At 38.4% G+C, this 21,889-nt stretch overlaps 1 protein-coding gene across 1 annotated transcript; it reads left to right on the forward strand.

Annotated features, from left to right (window-relative positions):
- Nucleotides 1–16,572: 16,572 nt before the first annotated feature.
- Nucleotides 16,573–21,889, forward strand: CNN3 (calponin 3, acidic; the record flags this gene model as incomplete). The annotated part of the gene is made up of 6 exons (XM_009866897.1): nt 16,573–16,694; nt 17,143–17,209; nt 18,589–18,726; nt 19,224–19,340; nt 20,070–20,216; nt 20,776–21,889. Coding segments are annotated over 6 exons (939 nt in total), but the record flags the coding sequence as incomplete, so codon positions are not given.

Genomic DNA, 21,889 nt, shown 5'->3' on the forward strand with positions numbered 1-21,889 from the left:
CTTCAGCAGATCCCCCAATCCTGTTTAACTTGTGGCTGAGTAGAAAAGTGAGGAGGGAGAAAAGTAGCTCCCTTTAAACATTGTAATTTATGCAGAAAGTCTAAGTTAATATGTTGGAAACTTTACAAAATGTATTTTCTTTTCTTTTTTGGCTTTCCTCGGGATGGTTGTGGGGTACTGCTGCAAAGTTTGATGACATCATGTAACCGAATGTCTTCCAGTGTGATTGCTTCCAACATCTAAACATAGTAATTTATCTACACAGTTACAGTTTAAAAAGACAATAAAACATAAGTTGTGTATTATTGCATGTGAATGAGGAAGAAAGTAGATACTCTTCTACTTCAAGAAACTTTGACAGAGTCCTGTAGACTTAACAGGGATCCCTTTATGGGGGCAAGATGGAAAGAAGTCCTTTGTTCTTTCAGTTTCTTATTGTCATCAGCTTCCTTAGGGCCTCCTCAGGCGAACTGTTCCAAGCCCGCATTAACAGAGGGTTTGAAATGGGTGGGCGTATTTCGTGCCGTTGTGCAAAGGGCCTTCCACTTTATCTTGCTGTGTCTGTTACTTCACTCACTTTCTCTGATCTCTTCAATGCAAACATTGTAGAAGGATGTATGTTCTGTGGCAACTTCAGTTTACGTGTATGTAGGCTTCTACTGCTGTCCTTGGAAATGCCATTTGTCTTTGGCGCCGTAAAAAACTTCAGATGCGCCAAAGACAAATGAACTCATATCTCCTTTAAAAAAAACAAGCAAGCAAACAAAAAACCCCATCCAACAACAAAACCTCCAGCAAAAGATATAGCTTTGGACTTTGAGAGTGTTCTCACTGTAAGAGATCAGATTTCAAAGCAATTATGTTATAGACAGACATATTGCATAACTCCTATCTAATACTGTTTCTGTTTCTCTGTACAGTTCTAGAGGATCAGAGAGTAATGTCTCTGTAGAGATCAGACATTTCTTTTTCCAGACCCTGCTATCTCAAAAAGATTTGAAGAACAGCATCTAGTTTCCAACTCTTGGTGGATCATTTTTTGGAACCAATTTTAATCATGCTTTCTAAGGCACTGACATTCATGTAAACTGTTGTATTAAGTTTTGGTTGCTTTTTTTAATGTGGTGGTGGTGGTTTAATATTTGCAAGTAGCTGTGATGCCTCCCTGCTTGACTGACGGTCGATGTTAGACACCGTTGCTTGAAATTTTCAGTGCTAATCCCCAAGCAGTGTTTTTCTGTGGAAAACAGATGTGTTGATAGCCATGCTGCCTAGGGGCCCAGATGTGCTGGATAGTAAAATCTCTCAGTTTTATTTTTGATTCTTTATTTTCTCATTTGGCAGTGTATTAGTGTTCAGAGAGACCTTCTGTTTGCAATGGTATTTGAATAGATGAATATAGAATGTCTTGATGCTTTACAAGAATTTTGTTTAATGTTTGAGATTCTGTCTCTAAGCTTAAAATCTTTGTTTAGTTTGGCATTTATGGCGCTTTTGTTTTTTTTTTTTTGGTCCTTTTGAGGCTCCACCCTTCTCCTGTTTTGCTCCTTACCTCAGTTCACACCGATAAGGTGTCTGGTCCCTGTTATGGATCTCTTTTCCTTGTTCCTACAAAGAAAGCATTGAATTTGTGTGCTGGTTCCCAGCTGTAAGGAATCTTGTCTGCATGAGAAATGTGTAGGTAGTCAAACTAGCGTAATTCCTTTGAAGCTGATTCCCTGTTTACTTGAGATCACAGGAGATAGTTGATCCAAAACAAATATCCAGTCAGGAGCTCTTTAAGCTGATTGAAATGGATAGTTTCTTCTGCAGGCAATAATTTTCTTCATAAGCAGTGGACGACTTTCTGCAGTACTTGAGGTTAGCATAGCTTGAGATGGTGATGCAATTGGATAAAGCTACAAATTAATATTATATTTGTCTCTGATTTAGAACCGAGGTAGGTAAGAAATTAGCAGAAGTTTTGGCTCCATTATCTCGCTGCATAAGGTGTGGAGCAAACAGGAATGCTGGACGGGAGGAGGAGAGGTTCCAGTTCATTCAGCTGCTTCCTTGTGACTCCACCCTTCCCATGGAAATGGTATTTGTGCTGGGCAGGCATCTATCTTCCCCCTCCTCTTATGTTTGATACATTGCCAGTTTCATCTCCATGTGAAAGGAGAGACAGGCAGAAATATGGCCTGTGCGGGGAGTTAGCCGTTACACAGCATTTGGCTCTCCCGTGGCTTTACTGGTCTCTGACCTTCCTTCTAGGCATCACTCGGTCAGGAGGCTGGCACTAGTCAGTACCATTTTAGAAGCTTTTTACAGACAGCAGAGTAATTGAGGTGAGTTAGTCTGTCCCTGCAGCTGCCACCCTTAGAGGTCAAGCGCTAGCAATGTGGAAAAGGAAGGGAAATGAAGGGAAACAAACTGGAGGCTGTTATACAACTGAAGCCTGTAAACAAAGTATCTCCTATTTTGTGGTGGTGCAGAAGGGCAGTAGTACGTCCTGCTTTACTTCTCTAGGGCAAATACAGAATGATGAGTAAGAGCTGAAGTCTGGTGAATAATGCTAATCAGTGCTAGGTATGATTTTGTTCGTCCTGAAACTTCTGAGGAGAAAATTCTTGTACTGTATTCACTTGCTACAGGCCAAATAAACAGATTTAATTGCTTTGTCTGTAAATTACTGGCTTATGATTGTTTTTAACGGGGAACCAAATTTGAATCATTAACTTCCAGATTTTTTGATTAGTGCTTTAATAGCTAAAGTTTTGGCTGCCTGGAGTTGGACACTTCTTCCTCTTTCTCCAGCCCCCGCCAGCCCCCCTCCCATTCCAAAAAAGTAATAATACCCTTTTCCTTCTTAAAATGTAACTGTTCCCACTTGTTTTACCCTTCCATATTTCCTGTTGACTGTTTTCCTTTAGGAAACCTTTAGGTTTACTCACTGATTTTTATGAACCTTAGGTAAGAGTGTTTGCTGCTGATAAAGTGTATGTAATAAAAATGGAGACTATTGGATAAAGACAATTAAAATGTATACTTTGAGAGAACAGGTGGATATCTTCTGTGATAACAGACAATATAGGATTCCCATTCTCTTATATGTAGATGTCTCTATAGCTTTTAATGAAGTAATGTCGTTAATTTACAAGTTTTGAAGTAAATTCAGGTGTTTAGTTAAAATAAGTCTGTGTTATATTTTTCAGTTTGTTGCCTGGAGAGTAAAGTAAAAAATCCAATATTTTGGTGCTATTTTATATATATTATAAGTATGTATACTGATATTTTACAAAGGGAATTTCAGGGGAAACAGCAGAAAGACTTTACAAGATCAAGGATTGAAGGTCAGTTTGCTCCAATTAATTAGTAGTTTCTGATAGCTGATTGTAGCTGTTGAAGATAACATTGACTAGCTAAACATTGGTTTCAATGTGCATAGCACTGAAACTTTTCTCTTTGTGTCAAATTTTGGTATTTTTTTTTCCCCAAAGAACTGTGGGGTTTTTCCTAGCTGAATCTAGACTGTAACAACAGATATCCAGTTCAAACAAACAACTTCATAACTTTGTCTTTTATATTTAGTCTTCCAGATATCTCTCAGTGTGTTAATCCTCAAGCATCCGATTTTTACAATAACTGTTCCCAAACCTCCCTTATAATTACCGTATACAGAGAGGAATGAAATGCTGAGTGAAAGATTCTGCTATAGATTTAGTCAAGAAATCTATTGGCTAGATACATAGAGTGCATTTGACATAAGAGAATAATACTTAATGGTACACTTTTGATAACTAAGTCAATAGCAAAACTGTCCACAAAATAAAAATATGACAGGGGAATAATGCTGTAAATTTACAGCCAATCAATGTTTAGCACAATAACTATGTATCACATTAGTGATACAAACAATGAAAACTTGTATCTAGTTGCTCTTAAGATGCTTGCTTTTTTTCTTTTTCTTTTTTTTTTTTAAATGTATCAGGAACCAAACTATAAGAAGCCTCCAACTTATTTACAATATCCCTGCTGATTACTTCTTTCTGATGCTTAGTTTTACCTTGACTGACGATTTATGTTTCAGTAACTTGGGTACAACACTTCCTAGAAAATGTCCCCACTGCATGCTTTCCACTGCTTCTAAATCACTCTGTGTTCTTTTTCTGGGCAGAAGCCTCTTACAGTTCTGAGAATGTGTTTGCCACATCAGTTGCTGAAACATGAGTTTAGTCTTTTCCTGGAAATTTTGCGGAGGATTTTTTTTACGAAACCCAGTGAAACACTAACTGTATTAAGCAGTAGTAACTTAGTAATTTGTATTCTTGTAGCATAAGATCTCATGTGTAAAGAGATCTGATACTGACCGAGAAGTGGTATTTATGCAGTATTTTTTTATGCAGCTATATGTTTTGGTTAGATATTTTTAGTTTTTAAGTGAGGAAGGTATTCTAGCAGCGGAGAATCTTAGCTGCAGCCTCCATTCACCTTCAGCTTTTACTGTTTACCTCAGTGTCTGCTCTGTCTCCATGTGCCTAACCCATTTTCCTCTTTCATTGTTACTATCTCAGGACAGGTCTGCTCTCTTGGGCACATATCAGGTCTAAATTTCCAATTCTGTGGCTATTTCAATAGAAGTATTAATGCTACAGCACTAATAAGTAGACCTACTAACAAGTACAACTGATGGTGGTGAAACCTATGTAGCATTAAGTTGACAGTTCATGATACAGTAAAGTGATACATCTCATTTTATGGTAAGCAGAAGCAGGTAATTTGCCATGGAAATACTTTCCTTGTCAGCAACTTGGATGTTAGCACCCCTGCCATCTGCCTAAAGTCTCTTCTGTTTGTCAGCCAGGCATTGCCCGCTCTGCACATTTGCCCAAGCCCACGGACAAGGGGACTTCCTTTGGGAGCCCTTGTACAACTCCAGTAGGTAGGCGTACCTGAGACCCAGATTCACTGCTCAGTAGCTCTTAAGTAGGTGAGGTGAAGCAAATCTGTGGAAGTGGCTACCCTAGTGACCTGGTTACCCTAGACATCTGGCAGTTGTTGCTGTAAACCACTAACACGGGGGTTAATTTATTTTTCTCAATACCTTAAATCCCCAGTAAACCTTGACATGTCATTGCCAAGTTGACAGTTGTCTCTTGGAGTCCTCATGTGTCTCAAAGCCATCACTTGGAACACTGCACAGCCAGTCTTGAACTGCGAGACGCGTATTGCTGCCCCGTGTTAAGCCTTGTGTGAGGGATGTAGTTTCCAGTTATGTCTCTTGGCTTACACCATCTTTTCTAGGAGGAAGGTGATGAATGGTGTGGTGTAGCTGGAATTAGCTACCGCTTCATCATCAACATCAAAGCAGAGGTGAACACTAGACCAGTGTGCTCACGTGCATGCACGGTGACAGTACAGACAGAAACTGCCAGCACGGCCACTGGCAAAGCATGGCGCCTGAGCGAATTAAGCATCAGGATGTCTGCTATCAACTTTTATTTTGTTTAATATTAGGAAGCATACTGTGTCTGCACTTCTGCATTTGAAGCGCCTTCTGTAAATTTATAAAATGTATTATAGTGATCTTGTTTTGGGTGGATTAATAAACTTTTAGTAAAACTTTTACCAGTGATAAGAAAACATAAAACTTGCTGAGGTAATGTTTAAAAGCTGTGGATAAGTATTAAGTTTTGCATGTTCTACATGCAAGCTTACAGTATACCTCCTATTGTCAGGATACCTCTGAAGAGAGCAAATAAAGTTTGACAGAGTCATGACAATTAAATGGGATTAGTAGTCTCAGAAAATAAAAAGTTTAATTTGCATTACGGTAATGCTTGTTTAAAACACACAACTGAATGTGCTTTTTGTGTGGTTTCAGAGTTAGAGGAAAAATACCAATTAAATTAAAGAGTCAATACCCTCAAAAGATAGATGATGGATGCATGCATTGTTTTGAGATAGTGACACATCAGTGATTTTTTTTTTTCTCAGCTCAGCTTTTTTTGTAAAAACATTAATTTGGAGGCTTTTTCTTGCCTCCAAATAGTTTATAATTTGCCTTGGAGAATAAAGGATAGAAACTTCTTTGTACTCAGAATTTTTAGCTTCTGTAGCTACGTAACACCGTATACACTGTGCATCTGACACATCCTTTTAAGGAAAACTTTGTAGAGATTCCCATCCCCTGTGGAACCGTACAGGAAAGGCCTTCAGTAAAAACGGGCTTGAGGCCAGGACACGTAGGGCAATTTGAAACAGATTTTTTCTAAGTGAGATCATGTGAAAATCCGTCTTTTTTCTTTAAGAGGGATTCTTTTGCTTAAAAACGCTTTTTCTAAGTATCCAATTCTAAACAACTGTTAACTTGTATAGCTATATTCAGCAGCAAATGCTCTCTTTTGGGTAAATATTTCTGGTTTTGCAGTAAAGCCTCAGAGTAACTTCTGTTGTTGTTTTTCTTTAGTAGGACTGAATGACAGTGTTTCTCTCAAAAACAGTTGTGACTTTGTTCAGGGTAGTTCTGTCTTTGTTTTTTCTTTTTAAAAACAAACAACTTCAAACAACAAAAGAACCCTCAACAACACCTTTTTTATTTTCCACCTCTTTTTTTTTCCTCCCTTCTTAAACTGGTGCAGAGTTTAGTAGATATTAGGAGGGGAGACATAATTATACTCCTTGTTGCTTATATCAAACCATCTTTTACCTGAAACAGATAAGATTCTGGATGTATAGATTACAAAGACTTGAAGGTGTTAGTCACACTGGAGGAGCTGGCAGTAAGAGAAGATGATTACAACGAGCTACAAAGTGCTGCTGTCACAGCTACGGTCTAGTGCCCTGTTTGGACTCTCACCAAACTGCCTTACCCAGCCTCAGCAGCTCAGCCAAGCACGCGTTACGCCTTGGGAGTCTGAACTTGCTCTGGCCACTGATGCTCACTTGTGCCTAGAAACTGCACTTTAACTGTTCAGTGTCTTTGCTGCTTCCCTTCCAAGTCTTGACCTGGTCTTCTGGGACCTGCCTAAACAGGATTTTATTTAGGCAGGCGTCCTTTTGATTACAGAGTAATCTTTGGTGGGGCAGGGGTGTACAGTGAAGTGAAACTGTATGTGGCTTGTGCATACACCCTGCAGGACCCGAACACTTCTTTTGCTAGATTTGGGCAAGACCTAAATATTTCTGTACTTCCTTGCTGTTCTGAAATGCTTTCATGAAGGTAGGATCTGATCTACTGCAAGTCTTAGCTGGCCGATTCATAGATGGATTCCAAACAAATCTTCCTACCCAGCTTTGCATTTTTGGACCATTGGTCTTCCAAGAGTAAAACTGGATATTACTACTACAAAAATCTTACTTTGCCTTCCTGCTAAGAAAGCTCTCTTGTTAATACTGCTTTCCTGTTGGTATTTCCACTGCTACAGCCTCTTATTTATAGACACAGGACATTATCTTAGTATTCCTGGGGTTTGCCTGAACAAGAGTGATTTGAGAAGTGTTTTTCTGTTGTTCCTAATCAATTGACTAAATGCTAGAAGCCTTCCCAGCAAAAGATAAAGTGTCACAGACACACGCATTTGGGAAGGGATTTGGCAATGTTCAGATGTTCATGGTGAAAGCCAGCTCCTACCTTGCTGCTAACATGGGCCCCACCAGAATATTTCCCATGTTGAGCACACACAGAGCACGAGCCAGAGCTCAGGCCAGTACACACCAAGTGGAACAACGTGCAACTCCTCCTGAGTTTTCTACCACCTGATGATATACTAAATATTTAAATATGAAGTACCTGAAATACTAAATACTCTTCTTAGACTTTCCTCAGTAATCTTCTAAATTTCAATAGCAAGCTTGTAATGATGGATATGAGTGCAAAAGCAAGTAGACATTTTGTGTTGTGTTTATGGTCGTCACTTTTTTTACGTGCTTAAAGCACAACTTGCCTGGGTGGCCATATCCCAAATATTTTTGAATGTTTTCCTGGAATATAATCAACATTGTGTATCATCTACTGAACTTTAACTGGTTAAAGATATATCCAAGAAGGGCAGGGTGAGGTGAAGGGCTGGGAGCAGCAGAAGCAGATTATTATGTTTTATTCTTTGTGCTGAATTCATTCTTCCAGGTTTTTTTGGTGGTAGTAGAACAAAACAATAGTATGAAATTGCCGATAGGCAAGGTCTGTTAAATCTTAAGGTGTGAAATCTGCATTTCTTGTGCTTAAGAAAACTGGATATGTGGAAAATTACCTCAACCAGAAGAGACGTGCTACGTGTGAATTCAGAGATTTTTGATCTACTACTTGTATGAAAGCTAAATCTAGGCAGATTTTTTTCTCTCTAGTAGAAGCTTAGGAACTTCTCAGGAAATCATATCTTTCAGCTAAATTCCAAACCCCATAGATTGAATGATTTTGTACAAAGATGAAGTGGTGGTAAGAATGAGAGAAATTTGTAATTTCCTTATGAATACTTATCAGAAGCACTTCAGTTAGCCTGTTCAACTAATGTGAGTTCATGAAATTACATCGGAATAAGCTGACAGGCAACCAGACAGGATCAGAGCAGTTGGTGGGAAACACTGAGCACTATTAACTGGGAAATTCATGTCACCTTGGGAGGTGCTTTGTCATCTGGTTCAATTTTCTGTCAAGCCTCTGCCCAGGAGGACAAGTGGCAGTGAGCAGTTAAGTGTCTGAGCTTATCTGGTGGGTGTGAAAGCAGCAGAGTCTTGAGACTTACCTTCGAAAAAAGCACAGAGAAAATGAAACATGGACTGTGCCTTTGCCAGAAAGGCAGAGGGAATGTGCATTTTGAGTAACATTTAGCAAAGCTTGCGGGCAGACCTCACTTGTCTTCTAACTTTATTATTTTGCCCCCCTACAAAACTAGGTATGACTGAAGTCATACAGCAGGTTACCAGTATTTTCAGTGCAGCACTCGGCATGTTGTTTCAGAAGACATCGCTGCTAGAGATGTCAGAGCCTGCCCGGGTTTGCTCTGCCATACCAGAGCTCAAGCCAGTCACACTGGGCTGGGTTTCAAAGCAAGGAGAATCTGTTCTCCTTAGAGAATAACAGACTTTTGTGCACCAGGTTGGATCAACACTGTCTTAGCTGAGAAGAAATTTCATGTTTTGGTGCTTTTTTCAAACGAAAACAGCGATGTTTTCAAATAGTAGGTAGTGACTATTACTGAAAGCATGTTCTGTGAAGAAATTTAAAGTGTTCAGAAATATACAGGCTAAAGATAGAGTGCAAAGAGACTTGGTATCAAGAAGTGTGGTGGCAAGACAAGAAGCCAAACTGGAGTTATAAGCCAGAACACTACAGCTATAAACAAATGATAAGAACAAGAAATGTGAGGAAAAACTGTAAGAACAGACTTGAATTGGTGAGAGCATTGCAGTAATACAGCTGCAGAGAACGAGAGAGAACCAGCATTCAGTCCAAGGGCAGGGCTACATCCGAGTTGTTAGTGCACTCTGAGGGAAGAGATGGTAGCGTTTGCTTCTTGAGTAGTTTGCAAGCTGTCACAGAATCACATTGGACAGCCAGGCAGCAGAACACTTAGTTCTTCTAGCATGCTGATCTGGCAACAAACGCCATGCATGACTACAGACATCTTACTTGTAAAATGATTTGGAAACTTCAAGGCATGGCTTGATCTTACTTCACAGAGTTTAAATTGGTGCCTATGGGAAGTATGCCAGGAATTTTGGATTAATGCTCATCCACCCCCTGCTTTAAATATTGTAGCCTAAATTTTGATTTACAGAGAAAACATTAAGAAATTGGCAAGTTATCAACAACGCTACACGTAACAACAACAAAAAAATACTGTTCAATACTAAGGAAAACGGATATGGCTGTAAAATGTTGGTGCTAGGTAGTGTAGTGGGATATAGTGAGATCTTTCAACATTAGCACTAGCACAGCATATACTCTGCCTTTCTGTGCAACAGTCCATAATGACAGGGAAAAAACCCAACCACCAAACATGTTTAAATACCGGGGCATACTTAATAGTGGCTTTGAAGGACTTTCCCCTTTGGTTTTTGTCTGGATTTTTACAGCCTCTTTACCTTTGGGTTTCTCATGCACAAATATGTCTCCTGACGTTTGCTTTGGCATGCAGTCCTGGTCAACATACATAAAATGAACAGGCAGTTTTAATTTGTCCTTATAATGAAAGGTTATTAGGTTGGTAGCTCAAACAGTAAGAAGCTCCACTTGACAATAAACTTGGTACCTTGTCACTGCTTCTCAGTCACTTTCAGTAAAAATCAAAACCTTCTATTTTCCCACTGTCTTAGGTTCTCTGTCCCAACTTGAAGGGTGTGCTATTTATTTATTCTGTGACATAATAACCACTCCGCTGGCAGACAACTAGAACTGTTCTGCAGAAGAATACTGATTATGTCCTTGTCTCCCTCACCACCAAAGCTGAAGATTAGATATCTACAGTAATCTATTTACACCATAGAATTTTAACCAGCAAGTTTTAACTCAGTTGTATAATAAAGAAAATCTAGAAAACCTACCTTCCTGCTTATGAAAAGAACACTTAACTGTTTTGTGCCTTTTTCTTGATAACCATTTCTTTGTCCTAGAAATTTTCTGTGTAAGTTTTAGATGCGAGACTCAGAACTGTGTTCTGGAAGAGCAGGTGATGAATAGAATGGGGCAGCTCAGGTGCCAGTAGATAGAATTCTGGAGAATAATTTGGGACTGGTGTGTAGCCTGCTTCTGATGATTAAGGGCTCCAGAAAGCTTCTGCCTTGATACCAGAAGATTTCTTCGCAAACTAGTGCCAAGCAAACAATAAAGAAGTATTAACATTGATACCTTTGGCCTCTGCAAGACAAAGTGCCTGAGTGTTGTGCTTATTTCACTGCAAGGATGCTTGTAGGCACCACTGAAACCATAAAAATAATTCCATTCAGATAGTTCCAAATTAATAAAAAATGAGAAGTTTAAATAGGAACAAACTGCTGCTTAAAACTTAAACTGTACAACTTTAGGTCTTAAAACCTGGAGTTTTCCCTTAGTTATCTTTAATTCCCTTTAGTAGTCTATGACCCAAATTTGTAAAAGTAAAACTAATATTAAATCCTCTGGCTAGATGTGGATTAAATTCAGTGTGAGATGAATATGATCTGCTGTAGGTGATCCTGCTCTGGCAGGGGGGCTGGACTAGATGATCTTTTGAGGTCCCTTCCAACCCCTGACATTCTGTAATATGCTCCCATACTTATTAAAAATCCAGTAAGCTTTCTTGTTCTTTTTCAACTGGAAAAAACCCCAGTAATTTTGTATCACTTTAAGCAAGAATATGGGCCACACCAAATTTCTCCCTGTGAAGAATATTAACATCTAAACTCAACTTTATTTTTCTGTTCACTTTGGTGAAAAAGCATGCGTGCAACCTTTTCATATACTATCTTGGAGTAAAGTCCTGGCTATTTCTCGTGTTGTACATGGCACTGTACTTGATTTACCTTGGAAAAAGATGACATAAAACCTATTTTGCTGCACTTTGTGTATATAAATCGTGTGTTTTGTTGACAAACACAGTTTCTATGATATTCCCTCACTTTGACAAGCATGTGCTTTTATTGTTAAAACTTTTAACCACAGAGCAGTTTCTTCAAATGTTTACTAACACTTCAAATTTAGTGTGCTGTACATTAAATATTTGACCTCTGCTTTGGGGGCATAAAGCCTGAAGCTTTTGTCAAAAGTTTCATCAGAGCTAAAATGTGCAAGCTGTTAGGGCATAATGGGTAAGTTTGAAAGTTTTATCTTTTATACCTACATTTTAACTTAGTAAGTTTTCTGTTTGTCAGTCCCAGTGACTTGTAAAAACTGTGCAGTGTACTTAAACTCTTGAGATACCGTTACAGTATTTTTCCAGAGTAGCAGCAATATAGAGACCTGAACTCTTAAACTGGAGATTTGGCATATATATAGCCCTCAGCGTACAGTGTGTAGTTTGGAAAAGATTAGTATAAAAGGACAATTGAAAGTCCATATTATATCATTTATGGTGTGAAACACTGGTTAACATCATCACTCAAACTTAACATACTACAGGCACATTGAGTAACTTCAAGGGACACAGATAGATCATTAAAGCTGGCCAACATAACTTCATTTATTTCCAGGAATCCATGCACTTGATAAACACAGTGATGACTGAAGTTCTTGTAATACAGATAGAGGGAGGGTTTTTACACTGTAAGAGGCCCAAACAGCCAAGTCCTACCTGGACAGAACAAGATGTGAGAATTGTGCCTAAAGTTGCAAGATGGATCAAGTTTAACCCACGGTTTCTAGCCCGAGGTGTACATTATCGTAAATGTATCAGCTTGTAATGGGCAAGTAACACACTCCTTCCTTAGATCACCTATAATTTTGACTATGTGTAAAAACTTCAGTTTCCTTTCAAAGATACCTACTAAATCTGTATCTCTGAAGTGTCAACAGAAAGAGCATTTTCAACTTCATATATCTTTCAAGATTTGTCAGAATAAAGAAAGAAATTAGCAGTTGGCTTCCTGCTATCTGGCTTTCAACTTTTATAAAATCTTTGTATCTGTTGCTGCAACTGAATCTTTTCTATGGTGTTCTGAAATAGTAGCTTTTTTTTCACAACGTATACTTTGAATGAAACTGCTTAACTACTGCTTTCATCTTTAGTAGATGATGTTTTCTATTGCTATGGACTTGTGAGATTTAAGTATCTTTCGTGAAGGTTCAGAAATCAAAGAATCAAGTGTTACACTGAATAATAGTAATGGAAAAAGCCATAATTTTTTTCATCTCTATAAAAATTTCCAGTTTCCCCTCGTAGATAGCAATCAAAGGAAAACTGGAAACTCTGATAAATGTGTGGAAAATGTGAAATATTCACTAACTTCGAGTTACATAATTTGTGGTTGTGCGATCAGAAGTAAAGTGCTAAGAATTCAGAGTAAGCATAATGCCTTCCTTCTGGTAGTACCTGACCTGTCATTCTAACTGTTTAACCCCTTCTTGTGTGGGTCTGGCTTGCTTAAAGCCAGATTCTAAAGTTTCCTTGTCTCTATTTTTTTTGGTAGATGGAGTATAATTTTTCAAGAAACTATGACCACTCTTTACTCTGTCTAGACTAGTTTCCTAGTTCAAAAACCGTAAGAAAAACTTTACCATATTTAAGTCAAATTGTACGGTAGTGAAGACAATTCTGAAATCTAGTGTATTTAATAGTAATGCTTTTAGTGGCAATAAGACAAGTTTCTTAACATGTATAAGCATCTATTTCCTATCCCTAGGTAAGCACTATAGTGATACCCCAGACAACTTAAAACCTCTTGAAAGACTTAACATTTGAACACATGGCAAAGTACTCTAACATAAAGTAAATATTTTTCAGAAGTGATAAAATTCCATCCGATTACTTCTAAGTTCCCCAAGCAATAGGGGCAGCAATTTAATATTCAGCTCAGTTGTAATCTCACATGTGGAATGCACTTATTATTAAATGAGGACATTTTTTGCCATTTTTTTCCTTTATATGTTTGCCAAGAAAGATTAAAAGAACCACACTTGCAGAAGTATTTAGGGTTCTTACTCTTACTGGCTTCCATACTTCCTCTCTCTTTTTTTTTTTTTTTTTTTCTTTTTTCTTCTTTTTTTTCCCCTCCTTTTTTAATATGAGGACAGAGGAGATAGATTGCTCTTTAAAATGGTTCTCTTGGTGGCATGATCATAGACTTAATTTCTCCTCTTTTTTTTTTTTTTTAAAAAAGTGATTACTAGTGCTTGAAAACAGATTAAGTTATAGAATAATAAGTTGTAAAAAGATAATTCCAGTTGTATTCTACATGATTCCAATTGCAAGACAGCTAAACTATGACTTAGCATTGTCTTTTAGCTACACTGAAACAAAAACTGCCTGAATTTTCAGAAAGCATAAGTTTGTTACATTTCTAACTAACTAAAGAACTGTGGAAGAGATTAGCTTAAATCCCTCTTTGTACCCACATGCATGTTAAAATAATGATTTTAATGTAGTATGGACTGTCAACATACAAATGACCAGCCCACATTGTCTACTGTCTTCTAACTGGAATATCAGAAGAAACCAAGTTCTGACCTTTCTCCAAATCCTGTTTCTTTTTTTGAACTGCTGTACAGAAATACATTATCTACTGTAAGTCTTGCCTGTACATGTAACCTAAGATTTTGTGTGTGAGATCACTTTTGTAAGATCTCTGTAGGATTTCTAATATGCAAGAAGAGCATGATGTTATGTTTAGGTCTTTTGGGGATGTTTTGGATTCCTTCTCCTTTGCACAGGTACTTAATTTCACACAAAATAATAAGCAACTCAGTTATGTCCTGTTCTTCTAGAAGTTTGAACAAGGTAGTTGAGTTCTGGCAAATATTACTGGGGAAACAAATTAAGGCTGTGATCACACAAGTCTTGTTTCCATAGAAAATAATATTTGCCATGGAAAGCAGTTCGTAAACTAATTGTCAGGTTAGGAAGGAGAAAGACTATAACCAACTTCCTCTTACACCATTTTCAAAATGCTGACCTTTCAGGTGAGCTACCCACCCTTTACTGTTGTTGCCATCACTACAAATGAAGAACATGGTTTTGCTGCTTCAGGTGCTAAACTTAAGGAAGGTGCAAAAGATCTTTCTTGTCACCCAAGAGACACAAAATGCAGTGGCTTCCTCTATGTGTTCGTGAACTTCATCTAGCTTTCCTAGTCTGCTTCTCAGCTATTAATATCCAAAAGGTGTGATTAAAAAAGTTGTGACATTTTCCTCACTAGGCAGCATGACCTGGGCTTTCTTCCTTTTTTCTTCAATGAGAAAAAGGGCATCCTGATTATTTTAGACCAGTTTTGGTCTAAGCGCTGAGGTACTTGTCACCTTGAGCAGAATATTGCTCAAAATTTTACACCTTGATCAAGGTCTGAATAAAAGAATGTGTTAGTCCATTATCGTCATCTGTAACTAAGGCACCAGAACACCACTAGTACAAACAGTCTAAGGAAAATAAGTATTACTCAGTCAAGTTTTTGAAGTAAAGCCAGAGATACATGAATTTTCCATTCCCCATAGAAGAAAAATAGAGAACAGAATACAGTAATTTTTAATTTAGTCAGTTTGGAGTTGGGGATTACTAATGCTAGCCAAAATGTAGCAATTGGCTCTTCCAAGTAGTTCACATAAATTCAAATTATAATCTCTTGCAGTACAAACATCTGCTAATATCTGGCCTTTCAGGGCCAAAGTCTAAGACTATATGTAAAAAAGTCTGAAATTTGCATTTCGATTTGAATGTGCATGGCTTTACCTGAGTTTCTTGTTAGGAATTTGTAAGCAACTGGTGCTAGGTGAGCTGATTTTCAGTTAGTAAGAAATACTCAAGTACATTCTGTACTTGCTTGTCAGGTTTCTCACAGTAGCTCCGTCATTCCTCATCTTGCTCGCTGACCCATGCGGGTCAACTTGTAATGGCCGTGGGAAGGCATTGCCAATCGCTGCACTAGTGCAGGTTACGTATGCCGTAAAATCTTGCGCGCAGATAACTTGTTTTCTTTGTGGAAACAGTAATAATGCTTTCAACGATAGAAGCCCTTTTCTCTGACTTGCCAATATTGAAATGAATTGCAAAAGTAACAGGCTGAAGCTGAAGGAAGTTTGAGCTGCTTTTCACTGCCTGCAGGGGAGGGATTGAAGGGCAGAGGGGTGGAGCATGGGCCCTGTGAGCAGCTGGCGTTTAAGTTTACTGGTTTCAAGCATTCCATTCAGATGGGTTGACTTCTAGTGACTGAAGCATAAACTGGCACACTGTGTAGTGAAGTCTGAACATTGGGAAAAGGAGCTTTTAAGTCACCTTGCTAACAACTCTGGGTCTCTGCTCGATGCTTTTAACTTCAAAGACCATTGCAAGTTTTCTCTCTTTGCAATTACAACATGAGATCAAGACTATTTCAGCTAGGCCAAAGAGAAATAACAGGCATACTAAAGCTTGTGTTTAAAAAAGCCACACACACACAACCCCCAGAATCTCCAGGAAAATAACTCCTAATGTTATAGCAACAAGGGGAAAACTTACTAGGTCATCTCCATTAATCATAACCCAGCTAAAAAAAGCAAACCCAACATAATCTTCAGCTGAATAATTTCGAACCCATTACATGAAAGTTCCCACATAGCAATCTACCTCTGAGTAGTACTGGTGGCATAGTAATTCAGAATTCTTGTGTTCATAACACACTGTTTCACTTTCTTACACAACTTGGGTAAAATATTTTTTCTGAGAATCATCATTCCTCTGCAGCTGTGAAAAGACTATTCACAAGCTCCAGCAATCCTTACTGCTAAGTGCTTCAAAGCACTATTTGCAAGTAAAGCCATAAAAGCTATAGTAAAAGATATCTGTACTCCAATATTTAAAATAGTTTAAAATCCAGCAATAAAATTACTGGATAAATTCTATATCATACTCTTTGAAATTAATTTGGGAGTGAGGGAGAAGAGGTGCAGTTTTCTCTTGTGAAGTAACTTTATAATTGCTTGTGTTACAGATTGCCCTGAAATATGACCCCCAGGTAGAAGAAGATCTGCGTAACTGGATAGAAGAGGTTACGGGTCTGAGCATTGGTGCAAACTTTCAACTGGGATTAAAAGATGGCATAATCTTATGCGAGTAAGCATTTATTAAGTAACATTATTTTCAGCATCTTTCCACTTCTGAGGAACTAGGGGGAGGGACTTTTGAAGACTATCCTTGAAACACATCAGCAACAATAGTCAAAGACAGCTGACAGTATGGTGGGAGACAGCTTCTTTGAAATTGTGGGAAAGAATGAAAATGTAAATCTTTATATTTTAGCAAAGATTTCTAACTATTTCTAAATTTAATGGTGAAGCTTTTTTCTATAATAATCAAATGCCACACAAAAATTCTTATGGTCTGTTAGATCTGTAGACCTGAGATCTGATCTAGGCACTCTGTATGAACAAAAAAAAAAATAACCATTTTGATGAAACTAATGCAACTAAGAAAGCGTGAATGAAAATATTATATAAAATGCCTGCACGGTATAAGGATGAGATTTATTGTTTAAGCATTTCCTTTTTTTTCACCTCCCCAGGCTTATAAATAAGCTGCAGCCAGGATCAGTGAAGAAAATAAATCAATCAAAACTAAATTGGCACCAGGTAAAACAAAAAAAACTACCCCAAAACTACACCTCTAACCCCTCTGACCGCCAAACAGTTCTTTTGTTCTGTGTTAACAAATATGCTGAGAATATGGTACACCTTAATAGCACCCAGTTTTTTATACAATACATACACAGCAGTCAAGGATACTGCATAAGATGAACAGCATTTAACAGAAAGCAACTATAGCTGAGATGGCTCATAAATGGCAGTTGAATATACATATTTAATAGTGCTTTAGCTGGAAGCTGAAATTTCAGAGGGAAGAAGAATATAGAGCCCTATAGCAAGGCTTTTTCCAAGATTAAAAAACGAGCTGGTAACAGCTGGAGTCTTCCATTCAGGCAGTGGTGCAAGTTGTTAGGTCAAGAGTTTGCCTGTACCTGTACATCCTGAGATGTACCTGTGTCCTCCTGAGAAAGCAGCTAGAGAGGATGGGGAGGGAAAGGACCTGAACAGTCTCAAAAGAAATGGCTATGTAAACAGAAAACAGTATGGTGCAAACTACACTATGTATTTTATTTCAGTATATACAAAGTTGATTTCTCGAGTGCTCTTTCTAGGATTTCCGCGCCCCACAAGGGACTATCAAAGGCAACATGGATTTAGAACAAGCTTTGGAAGGGTTGCTGGTTAGAGTTGACTGCCTTTATTTATTGTTGCTGGGTCTAGCTTAATACTGCTACATCAGACTCTTGGTTTTATTGACTTTGAGAACTTCTAAATATGGTGGAGGATTTTCGTTTTTTTGAAAAAGTTTTAATACCACTCAAGGTTTCAGAAGGAAAGATGAGATTCAGTCCTTACTCCTGGTACTTCATATTGCTTTTGAATTTCTACCACACACAGTACTAAAAAGTGCTAAGAAACCCCAAAGGCTTAGTTCAGTTTCTCCCAGGAGGCAAGCAAGGTGATACCTTCAAACTAAGTAAAATGTTCTTACTATCCATGTAGTTATGATTTTATCTTACTCAGAATTATCAATTGCTGAAGTCAAATGGCATGGACACTATGTTGAATTTTCCATTTTGAAGCAGGTTGTAGATTAGGATTGCTCATGGAAGGGACACAGTTGAGGCAGTCTTGTCTTCAGTGCCCCCATTAACAAAGTATATGATGCTTACTGGTGGAGAGATGCCAGACTAGATAAACCCTTAGATTGATTTCTGAAGTCAATATTAAAGCTCGTAAAAAAAAAAAAAATCTCAGACTTCCCATCAGTCACTCTCAACCACACCAACTGTTTTGTCCATTTTGCATAAGGCAAAGAACTAGTGTAGAAGAAGCAAAACAAACAAGCCAACAGCAGAAAGACTTAAAATTAGTTTCTGAACTGAAACACTAAGTAGAAAACTGGCTTTTTTGTTTCTATTTAGCTGGAGAACATTGGGAATTTTATCAAAGCCATCCAAGTGTACGGCATGAAGCCACATGATATTTTTGAAGCAAATGATCTTTTTGAAAATGGAAATATGACTCAAGTACAGACTACTCTAGTGGCGCTAGCAGGTCTGGTACGTATTTCTACCCCTGGAATTGGCACAAGTCCACATGCCAGTCCAGACGCATGCACTCTTACCACTCTTGTAGATACAGAAAACAGCACAAAGCCTGTCAGGAGGGGGTAAATACTACTGCGAGTCTGAGATACTGCAGAGGTTGCACTTGGGAGGGCTGTGTCCTACCACATGCCTCCAGGGAAGGCTGCAGTTCACAGTCAGGATTCTTGACTGATGATGGCCTTGCTCTGGAGCTGCGTGTGCATGCACAGAATGGGGAGGCTCACAGGAGAACACTAATCCCTGCAGAACATCCTTCTGCCAGGCTTTGGAGTGCCATCTTCAAACGACATGGGGAACTGTTACCTTCTCTCACCCCTGACAGAGAGTGCCTCACCAGAAATAAACCTGCTTGTGGCGTCACATGAGAACCCTGGATCAGGGCTGTCAGTGTTCCAATGGCAGAAAATATACTTTAAACACTGAATACTCTTTTCCATCTCCCTAAATAGGCAAAAACTAAAGGTTTTCATACTACAATTGATATTGGTGTAAAATATGCAGAGAAACAAGCACGAAGTTTTGATGCAGGAAAACTAAAAGCTGGTCAAAGTGTAATTGGCCTGCAGGTAAGTATGAAATTCAAGTTTGCAGTTAATCTGTTATATTTGGCAACAACTTTCTTGTTTTGATTAACTGATACACTGTTTATGCAAAAACATCAGTAGAACTGCAATATATTCTTATCACTGAAGGAGGTATGAGGTTTTAATTCCTGTAAGCAGTTGATTGGCTTCATAAGCTCAGGTGACTGCCTGGAAGGTTTTTCTGTTTGCTTTAAATCTGCAATAAGAGTGATAAGGAGAAAAGGAACAGCTAATATTAGCAGTGGCATCTCTGTCCTCTAAAGCAGTTTTAAAGTAGGAGTCTTTGGATAGCTAAAAGTCCTTATATGATAGAAGCCTTTTTCTTTCCACTTTACTTAATAGTCACAAAAACCAAAATAACTGGCATAAAATCTGACGTAGTGAACTTGTGGCAATTTAATTGAGTCACTGCTGTCCAAGGTAAAAGTTAATTATTACATTTTGATGCAAACATGCATTCTAATAGCAACGCAGCTGGGCAGATGCCAGTCACTGAAATGCCTTAGGATGAAAGTTGCCTTTATTTTTTGAAGCTCAGGATGGAGAAAGGGTGATTTATTACAGATAGTGGTCAAGCTACATGAAGAAAGCATGCACTGTAATTACTTCTGTCAGTCATCACAGTTACCAGCCATATTTGTTTCCTTAGACTGGGCTTGCTCTACAAATAAAAATCACTTTTTCTGTCCATCTTTTCCTTCCCTAATAAAGATGGGCACCAACAAGTGTGCCAGTCAGGCAGGCATGACTGCTTATGGAACTAGAAGACACCTCTATGATCCAAAAATGCAAACTGACAAGCCGTTTGACCAGACGACAATTAGTCTACAGATGGGCACTAACAAAGGAGCCAGTCAGGTAAGCAGGACTGTGTGTGACACTTGCAGAGTGAACACAGCCCTCAACCTGGGAGAGCCCAGTGGGACAGGAGAGCCTGCGAGTTGCCTGCACTAGCAGAGTAACTGGTGGCAGTGAGAGGGTACAGTTCAGCTGTGCTTTTATGCAGTAATTGAAGAACTTGAATTTCTTAGCACTAACCAGTGTGTTCTGTACTGAATATCTCGCAGCATAAAAATGACTTGATGCCTCTAGAATTTCTGGCTGACTGTGTTACACCAGAAGAGAATCGTAACTTGAAGTTTTTACTAAATGGAGGCAAAAAAAGCAATTGCTTCCTGGGCACTACCTCGGTCCAAACACTTAGCATATTCTTTCCAAAAAGGAAAATAAACTGCACCTTTCTGCAAGGACTTTCTTCTATGACTTACCTACTAGTGAACACGTGCTGCCATGCTATGTTTTGTTATACTTCAGTTCTTACTTTCTAGCACTTCCATTAAGGTGTACTAGTTATAATCATAAATCTAGTAACAGCAGCTCTTGACCTTACTGAACCTCTACAATCCTGTTTTGCTAGGCTGGTATGCTGGCACCAGGTACCAGGAGAGACATCTACGATCAGAAGCACATACTACAACCTGTGGATAACTCGACTATTTCATTACAAATGGGTACCAACAAAGTAGCTTCACAGAAGGGAATGAGCGTGTATGGGCTTGGTCGACAAGTGTATGACCCCAAGTACTGTGCTGCACCAACAGAACCTGTCATTCATAACGGCAGCCAAGGAACAGGAACTAACGGGTCAGAAATCAGCGATAGCGATTATCAGGCAGAATACCCAGATGACTATCACGGAGAGTACCAAGATGACTATCAAAGAGATTACCATGGTCAGTACAGTGACCAGGGCATTGATTATTAGCTTTGCCTCAAAAGTTCAGTATTAGTCCTTTATTTTATTCAGTAAGAACGAAACTAGCCTTGTGGAATTGTTACCTGTCTTTCCTACACACTATACTTAATGTACCTAAAGAAATATTGCCTTACATACATTCCTGTTTCCTTTCTCTGCCCTTTCCCTGTCTAGTTGCCTTTAGTGCTGTAACAGTTATAGTCTACAGCATAAACAATAACTGCATATGAAGTAAAAGGAATACTGTGAAAGGGGGAGTGCTCTTGTACAGCCAGGTCGTCTAATAAGGAGCTATGCATTTTCACAATCTCTGCTTACGTAGGTATTTACATACCACATTAAGCCTTCATTCTACATATTTACAGCTTTTCTGTTTTCCAGGTGAGATAAAAGAATTTCATGCTTAAAGTTAAATGTGGTCTTTGCCAATTAAATCTTAAGACATGGCATTAGTGATTTAAATATCATAACTATGTTTCTGAAGTATTTTTTGCTAATGGTAAGTCTTGCATTAGACATAAGTGTGCATTTGTGATTTTGTATTCATTCCATTATCAACACTGACCAAACTTAGAAATAGTTGTCTTACTAAAAAGGGAGCTTGTACAAAGTCTTGAGCCAACCGAAGTCCCACAATCGATGGTGCGTTTACCTTTTATTGTGCCATAATATATCCATGTAGAAATGCTTTTTCTTCCTTGAACTGTATTTATTGCCACATTTCTCAAACTGATCCCAGTGTATTTTTATAAATAAATATTTTTTCTTAAAGGTA

The sequence above is a fragment of the Apaloderma vittatum genome, unplaced genomic scaffold, assembly GCF_000703405.1.
Source record: "Apaloderma vittatum isolate BGI_N311 unplaced genomic scaffold, ASM70340v1 scaffold5820, whole genome shotgun sequence".
Classification (NCBI taxonomy): domain Eukaryota; kingdom Metazoa; phylum Chordata; class Aves; order Trogoniformes; family Trogonidae; genus Apaloderma; species Apaloderma vittatum.